The sequence below is a fragment of the Sesamum indicum genome, linkage group LG5, assembly GCF_000512975.1.
Source record: "Sesamum indicum cultivar Zhongzhi No. 13 linkage group LG5, S_indicum_v1.0, whole genome shotgun sequence".
Taxonomy (NCBI): Eukaryota; Viridiplantae; Streptophyta; class Magnoliopsida; order Lamiales; family Pedaliaceae; genus Sesamum; species Sesamum indicum.
Genome location: NC_026149.1, coordinates 4,723,714 through 4,742,347, shown reverse-complemented (window position 1 = coordinate 4,742,347; position 18,634 = coordinate 4,723,714). Strand labels below are relative to the sequence as shown.

At 31.6% G+C, this 18,634-nt stretch overlaps 2 protein-coding genes across 2 annotated transcripts; one reads left to right on the top strand and one right to left on the bottom strand.

The window, feature by feature from the left end:
• Positions 2,229-5,984, top strand: LOC105162030 (acid phosphatase 1). Its single transcript, XM_011079931.2, has 3 exons — positions 2,229-2,777; positions 4,651-4,860; positions 5,539-5,984. The coding sequence occupies exons 1-3, from the start codon at positions 2,368-2,370 to the stop codon at positions 5,714-5,716; spliced, it is 798 nt and encodes a 265-aa protein (XP_011078233.1). The 5' UTR covers positions 2,229-2,367; the 3' UTR covers positions 5,717-5,984.
• Positions 8,845-10,347, bottom strand: LOC105162163 (leucine-rich repeat extensin-like protein 4). Its single transcript, XM_011080132.2, has one exon. The coding sequence runs from the start codon at positions 10,054-10,056 to the stop codon at positions 8,845-8,847; it is 1,212 nt and encodes a 403-aa protein (XP_011078434.1). The 5' UTR covers positions 10,057-10,347.

Below are 18,634 nucleotides of genomic sequence, written 5' to 3'. Positions count from 1 at the left end.
AGACAGGGGGGATGGCCGGTCCGAATTTGGATTTTATCGAGGAGGTGTTTGTTATTTTAAACATTTATTGATTTTTTAGTTGAAAATAAATTTTAAAGTTTTTCTTTTTCTTTTAATTTTATTATTTTTAAATTATTAGATTAACTGAATTTAAACAAAAAAATAAAAATATAAACAATTTGTTATCTATTTTTATAACTTATTAATAAAATTATAACTATTAAAATTATTCTTACCACACACTACGAGAAAATGATTCAATAACTACGAAAGATTTGATTCTAAAATCTGTTTCGAATTAATTGACAAGTAAAACTTTCGTTATTAATCTATAATATAGTAAATAATGTATTTTAAATAATTTATTACTAAATTTACTAGCAAGTACATTTTTGTTGCTAAATTCATTAGTAAAAAAATTTCTCATAGTAAATAATGTAAATTAGTAATGAAAATTTTACTTGCAAACTAGCTCGACTAGCTCGACGGTAATTTTTTTTTTTATTTCTACTGACCAATTTTCTTATAGTGACACTCCAATTTCAGTTACATTTTATATTGGGATAGCTACACTATCCTCCCCTGAAGTTTAGTTTAATTATATGTAGATCTCCTGTGGTCTGAAAAATTACATACTGCACCACTTAAATTTGCATTTGTCTAACAAATAAGTCCTTATGTTAGTCAAAATTCATTGAATTTGCTGATATTAACAAAAATAAACTGCATGAAAATTGATATTTATGTGATTGACTTAAAACTGACTTATTGCAGGTCAAACAATTTTTTTCAGATTAAATTATTCTTATAACCGTGAAAATATACCTTCTTACATGCATTAATGCGTGAAGATGTATGAGGGTAATTTGGTTATAAAAGATTTATTTAACCTGCTATGAGTCAGTACTAATTTTTTTTGTTAATATCAACAAATTCAGTAATTATGACAACACAAAGACTTATTTGTTAAATAAGAGCAAAACTCAAGAGTACTAGATGTAATTTCTCAAATTAGAGGAAATTCACATGTAATTACACCAAATCTTAAGAGGGAGAAATATAATTATCCTTTTTATATTTTTCTCTGTGTATCTATACCACATTGAATCTATACTGTAGTTTATGTCTATCTATCTTTATCTATATTTTTTAGCTTTTCTACAGCGGTTTGGGAGAGTGTGAAGGGGAACCTCAGCAAGTGCCAGATTTTTCCTGCCCCTTCGACTCAGGCTTCTTATGGTACCCTACGTCCAGTGATTCAAAGGGGAAGATTCTGCATAGGGGCCTCTAAGAGGGCCAGATGGATCACCAGGCAACCTATCACCATTATGCTACACGCTGCACTTGTATTACCCTTCCTTTTCTAAGGGATACAGGGAACTCCCCTTCCTACCTTTGCGATATCTCTGTGACTGGGATGTGTACACGACTAGCTCTCTAATGTGAGAGTGGGAGGAGAATTTTCTCTTCCTCGAGATCTTTTTCGAGGTACGATATTGCCAGTGGACAGGCAACACTTATCTTCCTCCTCCTTTCAAGAGTTAACAGGGCACTTGGCAAGCCATCTTTCTTGGGTAAATATTTTCAAATCATTTGACTGACTCTCATCCGCCTCCTCTCCTAAAAAAACATAAAAGGGGTTGGACAACCATGTCGCATGCTTAAAATATGAACTAGCCTGGGAAAGGAATGCTAAGGAGGAGGCCGCCACAAAGCTTTCGTCAGGTGGAGAAAGAGCTGAAGCTCCAAAACAAGCAGATGTTGACCTTCTACAAGGAGCAAGAGGTAGTCATTCGTGAGGCTACAGAGGCGACGCATCTGTGGTTTCCTGACACAAAGCAAGTGAAGGCCTACATGGAGTCCTTCTTGGAGAGCTGATTGATAGTTTACAAGAAGTCTCCGGCTTCAGGATGGAGCTAGTCACAAAGTTGGTCCCTACTACTTGCATGGGTTCTCTACCTGCAAGAGGCAGTTTAGGGGTTAGAGGCATTCTAGATTCGAAAGCAAAGAAAAACTTGATTAATTTAACAATTTTATAAACTAAAATTGATTATTTTATTCTCAATAAAATCAAAATCCAGCCACATTTTTTGGAATAAATAGGTCTTTCATTAATCAAAATAGGTTTTTTATCAATTAAAATTAATTGAATTTATTATATTAAAAAACTGAGTAAAATATTTGATTTTATCATTTTGTGGACTACATTTATGACTAATTCATGACCTCATTATCTCCACCATTTTGGCGAAAACAATTAACTCACAATTATTGCATCACCAAGCCAAAATTCTTCCATCTTCTCCACCTGAAAACTCGGAAAAGCATTTCGTGGAACAAGCAACTCTTTTCGTCCGCTTTTCCGGCATGGCCTTCACTCAATGGGGCGTCGTTTTACTCCTCATAATCGTCTCCGTTGAGCCCACTTCATCTTCCCCATCAATAATCCAAATCACGCCGGAAACGGGGACCCTTTTGGCCAACGATGGAGTGTCCGGGAGCCGGAGAAGCTTGGACTTGTACTGCGAGAGCTGGAGATTCACGGTGGAGACGAATGATGCCGGCATCTGGACCCGGATTCCGAGGAGGTGTGTGGATTTCGTGAAGGACTACATCACCGGCGAAAGGTACCGGTCGGAGTCGGAGGCAGTTGCGGACAACGCGCTGGAGCACGCCAAAGCGGTGGGAGTTTCAGGCAATGGAAAGGACGCGTGGGTCTTTGACATTGATGAGACATTGCTCTCGAACGTTCCGTACTACGCCGCCCATGGATTCGGGTAGGGAACTTGTCGCTCCGTTTTGGTTTTTCGCTGATTGTTTCATTGGGAATTGATTTATTTGTAGAAATTGAGTTATTTCAATGCGTTGTCATATTGACTGCTCATTTTAAATAGGTGTTGTCTACATAATTAGTAGTTGTTTACATAATTAGTAGTTGTCTAAAAATGGAATCAAGATTGGAATTCAGAATTGGATAAATCTCACTCCGTTGTCTAGAACCAGTAAATTGCTGTCATGAAAATGGAATCAAGATTGGCAACTTTGACTATGTTGCTACTTCTATTTCTATATGTCAATTGCATTATATCATGTGTTGGTTTCAAACAGGCCCAATCTTCACTTAACGCCTTGATCCTCAATTAATGAGGTTGATCAATTTAGAGTACTGCTAGCTATTTAGGCTTAAAACAGACTGTAGTCTTTCACATGAAGGCGAAAACTAAGATGAGTGAGATAGTGAACTCAAACGTAGACCGGATTATTCATGATGCTACTCCAACCAGACAAGGAAGGATTAGTATAAGCTCCATTGATGTGTATAAGAACGTGGTGCCATGTAAACCAGATCAACAGAATAACGATAGTCAGTGGGAGAGGTTATTGCTTTAACTATTATCAATAGAGTATAGTATCTCCATCCTGTATCACCCATAGTTTGATCAGTTGTTGCTGCCCAGTTGAGTTGTCCCTGAACCTGCTACTTCCATGACCAAAATAAAGCTGCACTAACTATGCGCCTCGTATCTGTTACTCATTTTAGGAGTACTTCTAAAAATCAGCTGAATATTTTGTAGTTCAGAAAATCGTTTTATTTGCACTCTCCAATGTTACCTCCACAGGTTTTTTAGTGTCTTCTTATCAGTTGTTATTATGAATGTCACCATCATAACCACAAATACCGTTTCTATAACAGCACTGGGGGAGAAAATCTGAGTTTTAGTTGGAGTGGATGATCGTAATTGGAGAATCAGAAGGGTAGGGGGATTTTTCATGTTGGTGATTACTTGCTAAAGAGATTGATCCTCACTCGCTACATAGTACACAAACATAGAAGAGAGGGACTTTGGAAAGTTAAAATGCACATATCTGTATATAGCTGTTGGTGCTATGGGCGAAGGAGACGAAAGGTTATAAATTGTTCCTTACTATGTGTTGAAGTTAACACAGAAGAGAAAACGGGAACCGAATGTAAATCTATGGTTGCAAACAAAGGCATGAATTTGTACCTTACAGTGCGTATGTAAGCACTCCCAGAAAGTGATACTATTTTATTTGTACATTGTGTGATCATAATTTGGCTCTGTGCTTGGCTACCGACATAACAATATGAAAATCCCTGGTCAATGTAGCATCAGGTAAATCCAGAGTTGCTCCTCCTGGTACTTAAATAGAGTATACCAGAGTTATGCAATAAGGCCTGTAAGAGATGTTAGAGAGACAACAGTCATGGAAAGTGAGATTGAGATGGAAATTGGAATTCCAGTGGATGATACTACTTGATTTTGGTATTTTCTCATTCATATTCCCTCCTCCCAGGATTGCCTTTGGTTCAATCCATTGTCCAATCAAAACCATGAATCTCTAATTCATTGACGTTTGAAGTGCTATGAGGCTCATTCTCCTTGTCCAGAATTTGTACTGCCTAAAATGCAAAAACTGCTGAACATGGTGTTTGCAAATCCAAACATAAATGTAGTTGCTAAGCCTATGATATGCGATAGCTTGTTTTGGTGATCAATACTATAACACTCATGACTGAATTGCTTGCTTATAATCGATTTTTCTAACATTTTAGGATTTCTCCTTTGTTGCAACCAATGTGTTTTTAGCCTCTTACAACTTAAACTTGCTTCTTTCTTTTGGGCATAGATCGGAGATATTTGATGAACCTTCTTTCGATAACTGGGTGAACGTGGCTGAGGCTCCTGCTTTATTGGCAAGTTTGAGATTGTACAAGAACCTTCAGGAGTGTGGATTTACAATATTTTTGTTGACTGGTCGGAGTGAATTCCAGAGGAACGCTACTGTACGCAATCTGCAGTATGCTGGATACAGCAACTGGGAAAGGCTTATCTTGAGGTAAATAAGCTAATAACCATTTGGAAATACCAATGGTTTTGTGAGTTTTTCTGCACCTAATTTTTATGTTTGTTGCTATGAGAACAGAGCAACATCTATATGTGCACTTATGCAGAATTCTACTAAAACCTTATATTGCATTTGGATTGCTGGAGTGGGGATTAGGAATTTTAAATCCCTGTAAATAAATCTTTGGATTTGTTTAGACTACATTTAGATTGATGGGTTTGCATTTGAGAAAAGGATTTAGAGAAAGGATTTCAAATTATTCTATATTACAAGAATTTGAAATCCATCACTATTCAGAAAGTATAGCACAAATTTAGAGTTGAAAAATTTGAAATTCTTTGAATATAGAATTATCCAAACAAATCCGACTTATTTAATAGGGATTTACAGTCCATGATTTCGAACCATCAATTCAAATATTGCCTTAGGTAATTCATATTATTAAGGATTTCAAAACCTTCAACTGTCATTTTGAACTATAGCTTTGTTGGAATTTTGATGGTTTAAATTTTTCTAACATGGGGTCATTAAGAAGCCTTCCTGGAACATTCCATCCAAATGCAGCCTTATTTTTTCATACAACTAGTACACCAGCCAGTGACCTTATTTACTATGTCACTAAATTCAACTATGTGAGCTGCTAACCACTGATTTCTATGCTTGAAATAGAGGTGACGCTGATCAAGGGAAGCCAGCCTCCATCTACAAATCCGAGAAGAGAAAGGAAATAGAAGATGATGGTTACATAATTCGTGGGAACTCTGGCGATCAGTGGAGTGACTTGATGGGATTTGCAGTCGCCCAACGATCTTTCAAACTACCCAACCCCTTGTATTACATTGCTTAGTTGGAGAAAAGAGTTGCAGTTTCTTGATTGGCAATTCTGATTTGTTTGCTCAGTGTGTGCTAACAGCATGAGCCACTGATTATGCAAAATATTTCCAGATTTTATTTTGTTTTCCTCAACATTCGTGGCATTTTCTTGACTTGACCCAGGATTGTAATTACAAGTCAGGAAAGGTCACAAATTTAGCAGCTCTACTCTCATCTGCATATGAAGTAACAATTGTGGACAGATTTGCTACCATATCATCAAATTTGACTGTGATTATAGACATTTGGATTAAATGCAACAAATTCTCCTGTAAAAATACTAATAGATAAAAAAACAAACCAAAAAAAAAAAAAAATCCCTGAATCTATACTATTATAAATTAAATTTTTTTGGTGTACCAACTTCTAAATACTCAAAATTATTCTTTTCCTTCAAAAAATTACTAGAATAGTAATTCTAATGTTTTTTTAATAATCTTACAATTACAATTTTTTTCCTCTCAACTGTTGTTCCACGTTTCTTTTTCTCATAAATTTTTATATTTTTAATAAATTCATAATTATAATTTAGTCTTTTACTTGTTTCACCCCACTTTTTTTTTTCATCTTCTTGCACCAGGTTTTCTTTTTCTTCCCACATCATGATTATTTTTTTATATTTTTCATTTTACATTATAATTTTTTTATATACACGTAAAGACCATGTACAATGAGGATTAGTTATTATAAGCGATAATTACGCTCCTCTTTACTGAGATTTTGTGTAATTACATATAGACCCCCTATAGTTTGGAAAATTAAGTCTATCGCCAATGAGGTTTGCTTCCGTCTAATAAATAAGTCTATCTATTAGTTAAAATTCACTGAATCTCTCGTATTAACAAAAAAAACATTTGATTAAAATTGATATTTACCCTTGATTGACTAATTACTGACTTATTGCAGGTTAAATAATTTTTTTTAGGACTAAACTACCTTTATAAAGGTGAAGTATACCTCCTCACATGCATTAACATATGAAGATATATGAGGGTAATTTGGTCATAAAAATATTTATTTGATCTACAATAAGTCAATTAGGGGTTAATATAATTTTTTTTCTGATTTTTTTATTAATATCAGCAAATTTGATAAATTTTGACTAATGAAGAAACTTATTTGTTAGATATAAATAAATTTTAAAAACGTTAAATATAATTTCTTAAATTATAGAGAATTTAAACGTAATTATATCTATAATTATTTTAAAACAAAGAAAGGGCAATGGACAACTTTTTGGAGCCATGTGCACAGAGTTCCAAAAACATGGCCTCATTTGGGAATCTGCAACACACATACATACCTACCTACCTACAAGTGGAGCCATGTAAGAGAAAAAGGTGGTTTCCAATATTGCGTAATTATAACTAATTTGAAAGCGTTGTTTATCTACGTACATTAATAATAGCGTGTTTTGGTTTCTCTGACTTGTACGTTTTAATTTATTACCATTTATTGTATTGAATTATGATGCAATAAATAATGCACCTCAATAGTTTCCCAAAAATTATTCCACAAACCTTACAACCAATGACACTGACGTCCTTCACATCCTGACATTACCCCATCTAAAATTTAAATTTATTTAATCAAATTCAATCAATTACATAATAAATATAATATACTTATTATATTATTAATTATATAATAAATGTATTAGATCATAATGTAATTAATTGAAATCTAATCAAATTAATTCCATTAAGCGTAAGCCATACGTATAACATTGTTTCTCGATTGTATGATGACTCAGTTTGTTATATGGGACTAAATTTTTTGGCGAGCCAGGTTAGAAAATAAAAAAACAGTTTGTGGGCCTGATACATTTCTTGTGGTCTAACAGAACTTAGCATGCTGGGTGGTTCAATGGAAGCCACTTTCTCGTCCTTGAATTTTTTAGAAAAAGATTACTTAAAAAAATATTAATATCAAATATTAATATCGTTAATTTTTTTAAATAATAAAAATATATTTATAATCGTATGAAATTTCAAGAAACTCAGACATAATTTACCAACAATTGCCCGACAAATCCACTCTCTATTCACGTGTAATAATGAAATTGCAACCCATCAATGTACATACATCATTGCTACTACACTACACTACACTAGCCTTTATTCATTTATTTATTTGGAGTAGAAGCTTCCACTCGAATCATGTGCACTAAATTAATTCATTACATTAGTTCCTAAGCAACATTAATCTTAGTTCAAGAATTATGATTAAGCACGCTCGCCTTGTCTTCTTCATTCAACACTCTGATTTTAAAAGGGTTTAACACGTGGCTCCACAGCAACATACTTTCCATAAATAGTACTAAATACGACAAATTACCTGTGAAAATATTAATAAATAAATAAAAAACTTTAAATTGAACCTCATGAGATTAGATATAATTATATAAAAATTCGGCCCTCCATCTTCCCTCTCCTGTAAAGTTACAAATACACCCTATTGAGAATGTAATTGGAATTATAAGTATATTATCTATTCAGAGACAAAATTTTATTGTGACATTCCCTGAGGACTTGAGGTACATTACACCGTTCATGGAATAAACTTGTAAATTTTAAAAAGATAGGAAGTGGTTATATAATTAAGCTTTAACTTTTTCAGGAGATATTGATGTAATTTACCCTTATTTTTATCCAAATGGACGTCTCTTAAAATCTTCTATCAAGAATATTATATCAATTCACATTTAAAATCATTAAATTTTATTTAAGAAAATATGAATTGCGATTAGTTATTTAATTTTATTTTGTTTTTATATATAATTAAATTAAAATAATAAAAATTTAAATTAAGGACCTGCGTTGAGTGAGCTTCCAGTATGTAACTTCTTTTTTATATTCATTACTATTTTGAATAGGGAAGAAAATAGAATTAATTAAGGGTAAAGAACCACATGATCTTACCTTAATAGAAACAAAATATAGTAGGTAACAATAGTTTGTGTGTTTGGAGTAGTGTAGTACCTGCCATGTCTTATCCATAGACAGCTCCATACAGATTTGCTGAAAATAATAAATAATCATTACTTGTGTTAATTTTAATGAGAGACAGCCAACACTAACCTGTTTCCCCAAAAAACATTGATCACAACTGTAGTAATAATGACCCACAAACAAGAGCCTGCGCTGAAGGGATTCTAAGGCAACTGAGCCCGCCGCCTGGAACCGCCGAGCAGTCCGGCTGAGGTCTCTGCATTTCCTTCCCAGGAATGCAGTTCAGGGAGAAGTCAAATCCCACAGACAATTTCTCACAGTCTTGGCTGAACCCGGAAAAGAAATTGGCCGCAACTGTCAAATTGACCAGGTTCCTCAACGAGCAGACTAAATCAGGCAGCATACCGGAGAACTTGTTGTGTGCCAAGTTGAGAACTTGGACGTCACTCAAACAGGACAAGGAATCAGGCAGATGGCCTGTCAGTGAATTGGAACTGACATCTAAAACCTGTAAATCTGTCCACATTCCGACTCCTTCGGGTATGCAGCCTGTAAGCTGGTTGTTGAGGAACAAGATTTCCTTTATGCCCATGTAGCTCAGGCTGAAGGGGATTGCCCCGGTGAACTTGTTGTTGGCCAAGTTGATTACAGACGCTGGAGAGTTGCCTAAGTTCTCAGGGAGTTCTCCGTCAAACAGGTTGTTGTTGAGGAAGATTGCGTCGAGTTTCTTGTTGAATAGGTCCTCAGGAATTCGGCCCGAAAAGCTGTTGAATCTGAGGTCCAGATAGAGGAGGTTTGGAATGTAGAGAGTTGGGGTGGGAAAAGGGCCTGAGAAGTGGTTGTTGCTGAGGTCAAGTTCAGTGAGCGATGACAGGTCTCTGAAAGATGAGGGGACAGTGCCGCTGAACCTGTTGCTGTTGAGGTGGAGAAGAGACAGATCAGTGAGAAGAGAGAGTTCTTTAACCAGACTCCCTCTCAAATTGGCATGGTTTAGATCTATGGCCGCTACAACTTTGCCTGTGGGATTTCCCATAAAATCCGTGGAATCAGAGCAAAACACTCCTTTGTAAGAGCACACATTTGGGCCAACCCATGAACTCGTAATGCCGAGTGGATCATCCGTGATTGCAGATTTCCAGGCCTGGAGAGCAGTGTATGCATTGCTGAGCTTTGAATCTGGTGAACCAGAAGGGGCTGCCGGAGAATTGATTCCTCCACCAATCCACACCCCACCACCTCCACCTCCACCACCGCCACCAACGCCGCCGCCAACTCCAATGCCGACACCCCCTCCACCAACAATGAGAGCAGCTTTTGTGACAATTATCGGGAGGAAAAACGCGAGAAGCCAGCTATTCTCCATGTTCTGCAGTGATATTCAAGCTTCGGCCTATTTGATGGGGTTTCTTGTAAGCTTGTACAAATTAGGTTGCTGCATTGATGAGACAAGGACGGTGTGGAATGAGTGTAATTTAATGTATATATATAAGAGATTAGCTTGCTTGGTTGAGTGCAGGAACACACACAGTGCTAAACTAAGTGAAACAAAAGTGTGCGGATTGGAGTGGATGGTTTGGCCCAGCATTGATGGCTAATCATATTACTATTTCACATTCTTTTTAGAAGAAAAGAACAGACCTCACCTCTATGACTTTTCTTATTTCTATCTATTTACTACTTGGTAGGCTTTCTTTTCTTTCTTCTCTTTTTTCTTTTTTTAAGTAACAAGGATGAAAATTATTTATAGGAATAATTACACTCTCCTCCCCTAAGGTTTGATGTAATTTCACGTAAATCTCCTACGATTTGAAAAATTATATCTAGCAGTTCTGAGGTTTGCTTTCGTCTAACAAATAAATTTTTGTTAGTCAAAATTCACCAAATTTGTTGATATTAACAAAAAAATCAGAAAAGAATTTTTCTTTATCACCTATTGACTTATTACTGATTTAGAGCAGATTAAATAAATCTTTTTATGATCAATTTACCCTCATATATATATCTTCACTTGTTAATGCATGTGAGCTGTGAGGAAGTACATCTTCACTGTTATAATGGTAGTTTAGTTCGAAAAAAAATTATCTGACCTGCAATAGAAAGTCAGTTTTAAGTCAATCAAGGGTAAATATTAATTATCATTCAGTTTTTTTTTGTTAATATCAGCAAATTCAACAAACTTTAACTAACGGGGAATTTGTCTGTTAGATGGAAGTAAACCTCACTGGTGTTATATGTAATTTTTCAAACCACATTGGATCTACGTGTAATTACACCACACCTCAAGGAAGGGGAGTGTAATTATCCCTTATTTACATTAGTTTATGGCGTGGAGATAGGAATTTTAAAATTTTCATTGTCATGTGCTATGTTTGTTAACTTTTTCAAATAAAAAGTGATGTAGATATGCATTCTATATCGATCAATCGCAGATGATGAGTTTTAGGTAACTTATAAGTTCCAAAACCTCATTTTCATAGCGAGGCAGCATGAGGTTCTTACAAAACCATAATGGACTATATCTCACATTTTGGGAAAGAGCTTGACTCATAAGCTTCAAGATCTCCTCTCCATAGCGAGGCACAAAAAGGCTCGCATACAATCAGAGTGGACAATACTCCGTGCTATATAGAGGAGCTTGAGTAAATTATAAACCCCAATAATTTCTCTCCCTAGGGAGATACCCTGAAACTCATATGAAATTAAAGCAAATAATACCCCACACAAAATGAGTACAGAGTGAGTCATAAGCCGCATAAATCAAAAACTAAAATAATAAATTTGCTGCACTTTGTGGAAATAGAAATTAAAATCAAAATATCGTAAAATGTCAGACCAAAATAAAGTGAATTTATCTTATATGGGACCAAAAAATTACATTCATAAATATTTATTGCGATAATGTATTGTTATTTGCATCTTAAAATGCACACATTTCAAAAGGAGGGCATGTTGAACTCTTGTTAGTAATTATTCACATAATTAAAGTTTAAATTATTTTCATCAAAAGTAAAATTTAGATATCTTATAATAGGGGAAGTGACATTTTTCGTCCTGTAACTTAGGGCCTTTTTATTTTTGGTTCCATTGATTATGGAATTCTTACTTTTAGTCCTGTAACTTCTAAAAAACTAGCACTTTTGGTCCCATGACACATTTTCATTATATATTTTAACAGAAAATGCCACGTGCTTAGCATGTGATAGTTATAGCCTTTACACTTTTAGTCCCATATGTTACAAGATTTTCATTTTTAGTCCCATAACTTTAAACAAGTAACATTTTGGGTTCTATACACTTAACGATCACGTGACCACTTTTGTTAAATATCTAAAGAAAAGTTGTCATGGGACTAAAATTGCTCTTCCCATGGACAATGTAGTAAAAGAATAATTACACCTTTCTCTTATGAAGTTCGATGTAATTACACTGGACCTTTTATAGTTTGAAAAATTATATTTAATAAGCCGACATTTATTTTCTTCCAATAAAGAGTCTAATTACCTACATAGACTGGCTTCTCTTCTTGCCAAGTTAATATGTTATAAACCATATCCGTATCACAACATCAATTTGTTGCATTATTGGTTACTCTATTATTATTCATATTAAAATCTAATTGAACTATTTGATGGAAAATTCTTATTCGAACCAAATTTAGTCGAATCAAATCAATCACAAAGCAAGTATATCATACTCGTTATGTGATTGGTTACTTTTTCTGAACTGCACACCCATCACACAACAAGTGTATTACAATTGCCATATAATTTATTTAGATTCGATTAAATCGGGTTCGAATTAGAATTTCTCAATTTTGATATTGTATTTGCATGATTAGTTAAGTTGACAACATCACAATACCAACTCATAGCAGTACATAAAGCTTGTCATTTCATTTTCATGTCTTCACACTAGAAACTAAGGAAATAAAACAGAGAACAAAAGCTGAAAAAGGGGCACACAAAGTCTTCATGCGTGAATATCATGAGGCTTATAATATATGAAGCTTGTGATGATTTCACTAAAGTACTCTGAAACTTTTTGATGGATGCCCTTTAGCATATTTACTATGTAATATTAATATCAATAGGCAAAAAAATTACTTAAATATTTAAATAAAGAATTTGAAAGCGATGTTTATTGGAGTCCAATAGTATCATAAAATATTGAATGATCGTCTAAAAATTTTAAAATATTCTAGGAAAGTTAGTAATGAATTTGGCGAGAACTTAAACAAAAATATATAGAGAATATGTTAAAAAATACAATATTTAATCATAATTAATTATTATGATTAAAAATAAAATAATTATAGCAAATTATTTACTATGGTCATGCAACGGTTGTCGGCCGTGGTATCCGCGAGGCTAGTTAAAATATTTGCTATGGCTAAATATTGTTTCCATGACAAATAACTTTTTCTTAGTGGAAAACCTATATTTTTGCATCGGTTTTATTCAACCGTGTTCAATAAAAGGTATTTACAACGGTTTTTAATCCATAGTTATTAAAATTGTAGCCAATAATCCTTTTTTTCTTCTAGTGATAGGAGTTGGTTGAGTACGATCTCCATGTACCCAAATTCTAGAAAAAAAAATCTAGTTTCATAGAATTAGATTGATCGAGCTCTATGATACATTATCCACGTCTATGCGAGCAGGAAATAAAGTTGCCATATCAATAGGTGAATTGTCTATATAGGTGGAAGTTGTTACATGTTAGGGGCCAGCTCCACCTTATCCCGGAATTTTAGTTGGTGGGGTTACTTCATGCTGACGTGTCTTCAAACAGATATGTCATTTGAGGTAGAAAGTGTTGTTGACGTAATAACTGAGTTGGTTGGTTCGCCACAAAGCTGTAAGTGGGCGTGAGCCGAAGTTGATTCATCAGTTGAGCTCGATGTTGTATTTTGTTCCTTAAGCCTTGTGCTCTTTTGACAAGTTAACTCTAAATTAATTGAGTTTGAAATCTTGATCTAATAAAAAAATAAAAGAAAAAAAATCACTACAACAAAAATAATCTAACTGATTAAATATAAAGTGATAATTTTAAAATAGTAAAAAAATATATCTTAATTGACACTAATTATAGACTTATTAAAATATAATTACTAGTGACAAAAATTTTACATTAAATTGTTACTATAAATAATTAGTGACACATATACGGTGACAATACGAATATAGTGATAATTATATCGCCACTATCTTATCATTATACGTACATCGCTAATTGTTTATAATGATAATTCTTTAAAAAAAAAAAAAGAAGAAATTGTCACTATTATAACCATTAAATAACTACGGTAACAAAATAAAAATTATTACTTAATATATCATTAATGAAAATTTTAGTCTCATCACTTAATTTGTTGATCTCTTTTTGTAGTGAGTTCTTACCATATATAAAAATTAAGAATAACTAATATGTCCCATGAAGCATCAAATTAACAAATGAAGATGCAAAATCATCTTAATAGCACTTAAAAGAATATTACAAAGTACGTAGAGAAAGTGGAAAAATAGTTACAAAATTGTTTTTTCTAGGATACACGAAAAATGGGACCAAAATCAAGAAAAATTAAAAATTTCATGACTTATTTGCTATTCTAAAAAGTTAAATGACTAAAAACGTCAAAGTGCGAAAGAAGATAGAACCGAAAATTTGCTTCCATGCAAGTAGAAATTGACAAATAGGAACAAAAGTCCCAAATAAAAAAAAGCCCGTGCGCAGCACATGCTTTTTTTCGACAATATTTGTAAACTCCAGCAACTGAAGGAACAAAAATATGGAAATTAAAAAGTTTTAGAACCTAGTTGATGTCCTAGAAAAAATAAATGATTAAAATATAAGACGAAAATTGCATTTAAGCTATACTATTAATTAACTTTATTTTTTAAAATTAAATATTTTGATTAAAATAAAGAAAATATATCTACTTCCAACCAACCAAACTTGATCCATGTGATCTTGTCTTAGAGTCACCATCATTTTCAACCAATCCAAATTAGTCTACCCCACCTTTTAATTGCCACTGTATTTTCAATTAGGTCAATTGTTAAGTAAATACTAAACATTCAATTTTATTTAAATAATAGTGGCCTAACTCGATTCTCTTTATCTATATGAAATTTGTATTGGTGAGTTATTTATAAATACCCTTATAATAATTTATTATTCTAAAAACATATTCTGATTTTTGGCGGTGAAAAAAGAAAAAAATCGACAAGTAAATGTCAACAGAGACATTTTTGGATTGATTTAAACCTAAAAGTGTAGTGTTATGGCAAACTTGGGATATTTGATTGATGATTGATGAGGAATTTCATCATTGTTTGGGTGCAAATTACCTTGAGTCATGAGTAAGTATGATGGCCATCTTCAACCACTGCTTCTGCAGCCAGATTATGAATTTCAGGATCACTTATAATTAGGATAAGTTCATGTACAAGATGTATATGTTATATATAAATAAATACATAACTAAATGAATTTACTACCAAAAAAAAAAAAAAAACTAGTTATACTATAAATGACCATAGCTTAAAAATAGTAGTAAATCGATACTATTATTTGGGGTTAAACAAAATCAAAGTAAAACCCAAATTGCTAAGCCTACTTCCAAGCCAATAATTTTGAGATCAACCTGGCCATCATTCAAATCATTGTCAAAAGTGCAGTTCTTTGATTTTTGCCCGATGAGGACCGTAATAAATATCTTTCTAATTTGCCTATCTATATGAAACTCTCTGGGAATCCAATTTTGGTTTCGTCTAAAATTGGACGGAAAAGTAAAAGTATAAGACAAAAAAAATAATTTTTATTTTTATTTACTATATACCCATATATATATCATATATATATAAGGGTTTAATGCAATGAAGCAATTTACCCTTATAAGGGGATAAATTGTTTCATTTAAAAAAAATATAGGGGTATAAATTACTATATTTTAAAAATACAGGGGGTAAGTTGCTAATTTTTTTTAAAGGAGGGTAATTTGCACATTTACAATATTACGGAGGGCTAAATTGCATCTTTTCCATTTATATAATTTTCCTCTGAAATTGTTTTTGGTATCCACAAAGGTACTGATGTTTGAACTCGAATCGTTAGTTGAAAATATTGTTAGTAATTTTTATTTTATTTAAACTATAAAACAAATGAAAGATATTCATTTTGACTAATATATTTATTAATAAAAAAAATTCTTATTCTTATTCTTATTTGATAAATATTAGTATCATATTAATTTATTTATTTTTTAATATAAAAATGAAGAAAAAGGTTATTTAATAAAATTATACAAATTAATATTTTCTTCTCAATCTGTTTTCCTCCTACCAAATAAGGAAAGTATTTGAAATCTACTTTCCTTCCAACATACCAAACAACTTGGAGGAAATTATTATTCTTCCTCTCTCGTTTCACTTTTCCTCCTTCTACTTCTCTTTTCCTTTGATTTGAAAGTGAAAGTATTATTAGACTTGTCAACGGGTAGAGTATTATCCTATTCATATTTAAAAAATTATTTTGAATTACATATTCATATCTTATTCAATGGATAAAAGGCCCTACCCTACTTTAGACCCATGAAATTAAATGAGTGTGTATTGGTAGGGTCTAATATTCTAAAATACCCATGAGTATGGATAATGACTTAATACACTAAAATATTTATTTATTCATTAATTTAGATTATTCCATTCTTAAATATTTAGTAAATCAATAGACTAAATTTATTTAATATTTAAAAAAATAAATAGTATACAATTAGTTTATTACATATTTTATTTATAATAATTACGTAGTGAGATTTTGACCAAATATGCTAGAATTGTTCATGTTGATTCCGTCGTTGCTCAAAATTAATTTTATGATCAAATTAAGCAAAACTTAACTAGACATTTAGGAAATAAAGAATTACGAATTAACTGAATTTAGTTAAATTTGAGTAATACATGGAATAAATAAATTTTGTTTGAACTCAAATTATTTAAAATATATCAAATCAAAGTTGAATACAAATACAAATTTGAATGAAACTTAAGAGATCTAAATGAAAGTTAGATATATATTATACTTAATTTTATTTATTTTACCAACTCTTCTCGATTTCATAATAAATTATATTTATTGGTCTATTATTTGGATAAGTTTAAAATTTTATTGCTATTGGTCCGTCATTTTGACAAAATCAAGTTCATTATTTAAATTTTTCAATTTGCACCTATTGAAACTTAAGTAATTAGTTTTAGTTTATTACCGATGACTCATGAACATTCACTAATAAGTTAATTTAGTGACACACATTGTCTGACTTGAATGTAAATTTAAATCTATATATTTAAATTTATTTTTAATCCAACCCATTTCGAACTCGTTCAAAGTCCAATCTAACTAACCTATGTACCATAGATAAAATTATATAAGTTAAATAAATACGTCGTTAGTGTATCACTTATGACAAGAATAGAATCAATAGATCTTTCAACATACTAGCCGTACATATGACACGCTTGTTAGGATTATAGACGTGCTCTTTACTGATTTTGGAGGATCCCTTGGTTTGATGGGGCCTCGACTGCTTGAACCGTGTTGTTGTATTTCTCTTTTTATCTATTTATGCAATTTACCTTTATAAAAATAATAAGTTAAATAAATAAAAAAAGAGAAAAATAGAAAAAGGACAAGTAAGTTAAAATCATAGGGTAAAAAGTCAATTGTTAAAAAAGTAAGTAATTAAAGAGATTATAATTTTGTAGAAAGATATTTTAATCAACACATAATTTGCCAATCGAAATTAATTACTCTGGGGCCCTCACATTTAATGGGTAGTGTAGATAAATTATGAAAAAATAAATGGTTTAGATAAATAGAAAATTCTTTTTTTTTTCTTTTTTAAGTCGGGAGTGTTTACCTAAATTTATTTATATGATTTTTTTCAAATTAGTATTTTTTTTAAAACATTTTCTTTAAAAGATGAAAGACGTAAAATTTATTAGATTTTAGTACGGGTAAAATACATTTTGCCTTCCTAAACTAATTAGTCATGTAACTTAACTAATAAATGTAACACTTACCTTCAACAATTAAATTTTTAGACAATACTGCCCTTATATTATATATATATAGTTCAAAGAATTTTTTTTTTAGTAATTTTGTATTTTAAGTTTAATTGAAAAATTTTTAATTGGAAAATATATCTTTTAATTTATAATAAAATAAAATATAATCAGTGAGTTAAATAGTTTGATTTTTTTTTTAAAAAAAAAAACTCAAAATTAACTAACAAATGAGTACATCAATACACCAAAAATTTTCATGAAATTTTTTTTATTAATTTGGTGATAAAATTAAGTTATTAACTATTTATTCTTTTAGATAACAGATAAATAATTAAATATTATTTTTTTAACATATTTTTCTTTAAAAATATGATAAAATATATTTATTCATTTTTTTTTCCCTAAAAATGTTTAACTTTTGGTTAAGCATTTATATATTTGTCAATTTCTTTTAAGAAATATATATAACCTGTTGGTTATATTATATTTATTGTGTATCTACTATTTTTATTAATTACTCCACTTTTAATTTAAATTCTTCACTTATTAAAAAAATAATTAAAAAATAATTTGATGATGATTTAATATGCAAAATATTAAAATATATTAAAAATATTATAATTGTTCAAGGCATGAGTTTATGAGTTTTCAAATATTTTAGGAAAAAAGAAATTTTCGTCCTATAACTTTGGTCTGAATTCATTTTGGCCATTCAGTCTAATTTATGATTTTTTTGCTATTTTGATGTAAATGATAATAGTTCATTATAATGGTCCAAGTATAATATAAACAAATATTTTTTTAATAAACTTAAACTTTTATACCATTTTAGACAAGCATTAGCTCTGAGATGCAAAATGAATTGAATATGAA

Coding starts and splice junctions, on each gene's coding strand:
- LOC105162163 (XM_011080132.2), bottom strand. CDS start 10,056: ATGGAGAATAGCTGGCTTCTCGCGTTTTTCCTCCCGATAATTGTCACA.
- LOC105162030 (XM_011079931.2), top strand. CDS start 2,368: ATGGCCTTCACTCAATGGGGCGTCGTTTTACTCCTCATAATCGTCTCC. Junction 2,778..4,650: donor TACGCCGCCCATGGATTCGG/GTAGGGAACTTG, acceptor TTTTGGGCATAG/ATCGGAGATATTTGATGAAC. Junction 4,861..5,538: donor TGGGAAAGGCTTATCTTGAG/GTAAATAAGCTA, acceptor TGCTTGAAATAG/AGGTGACGCTGATCAAGGGA.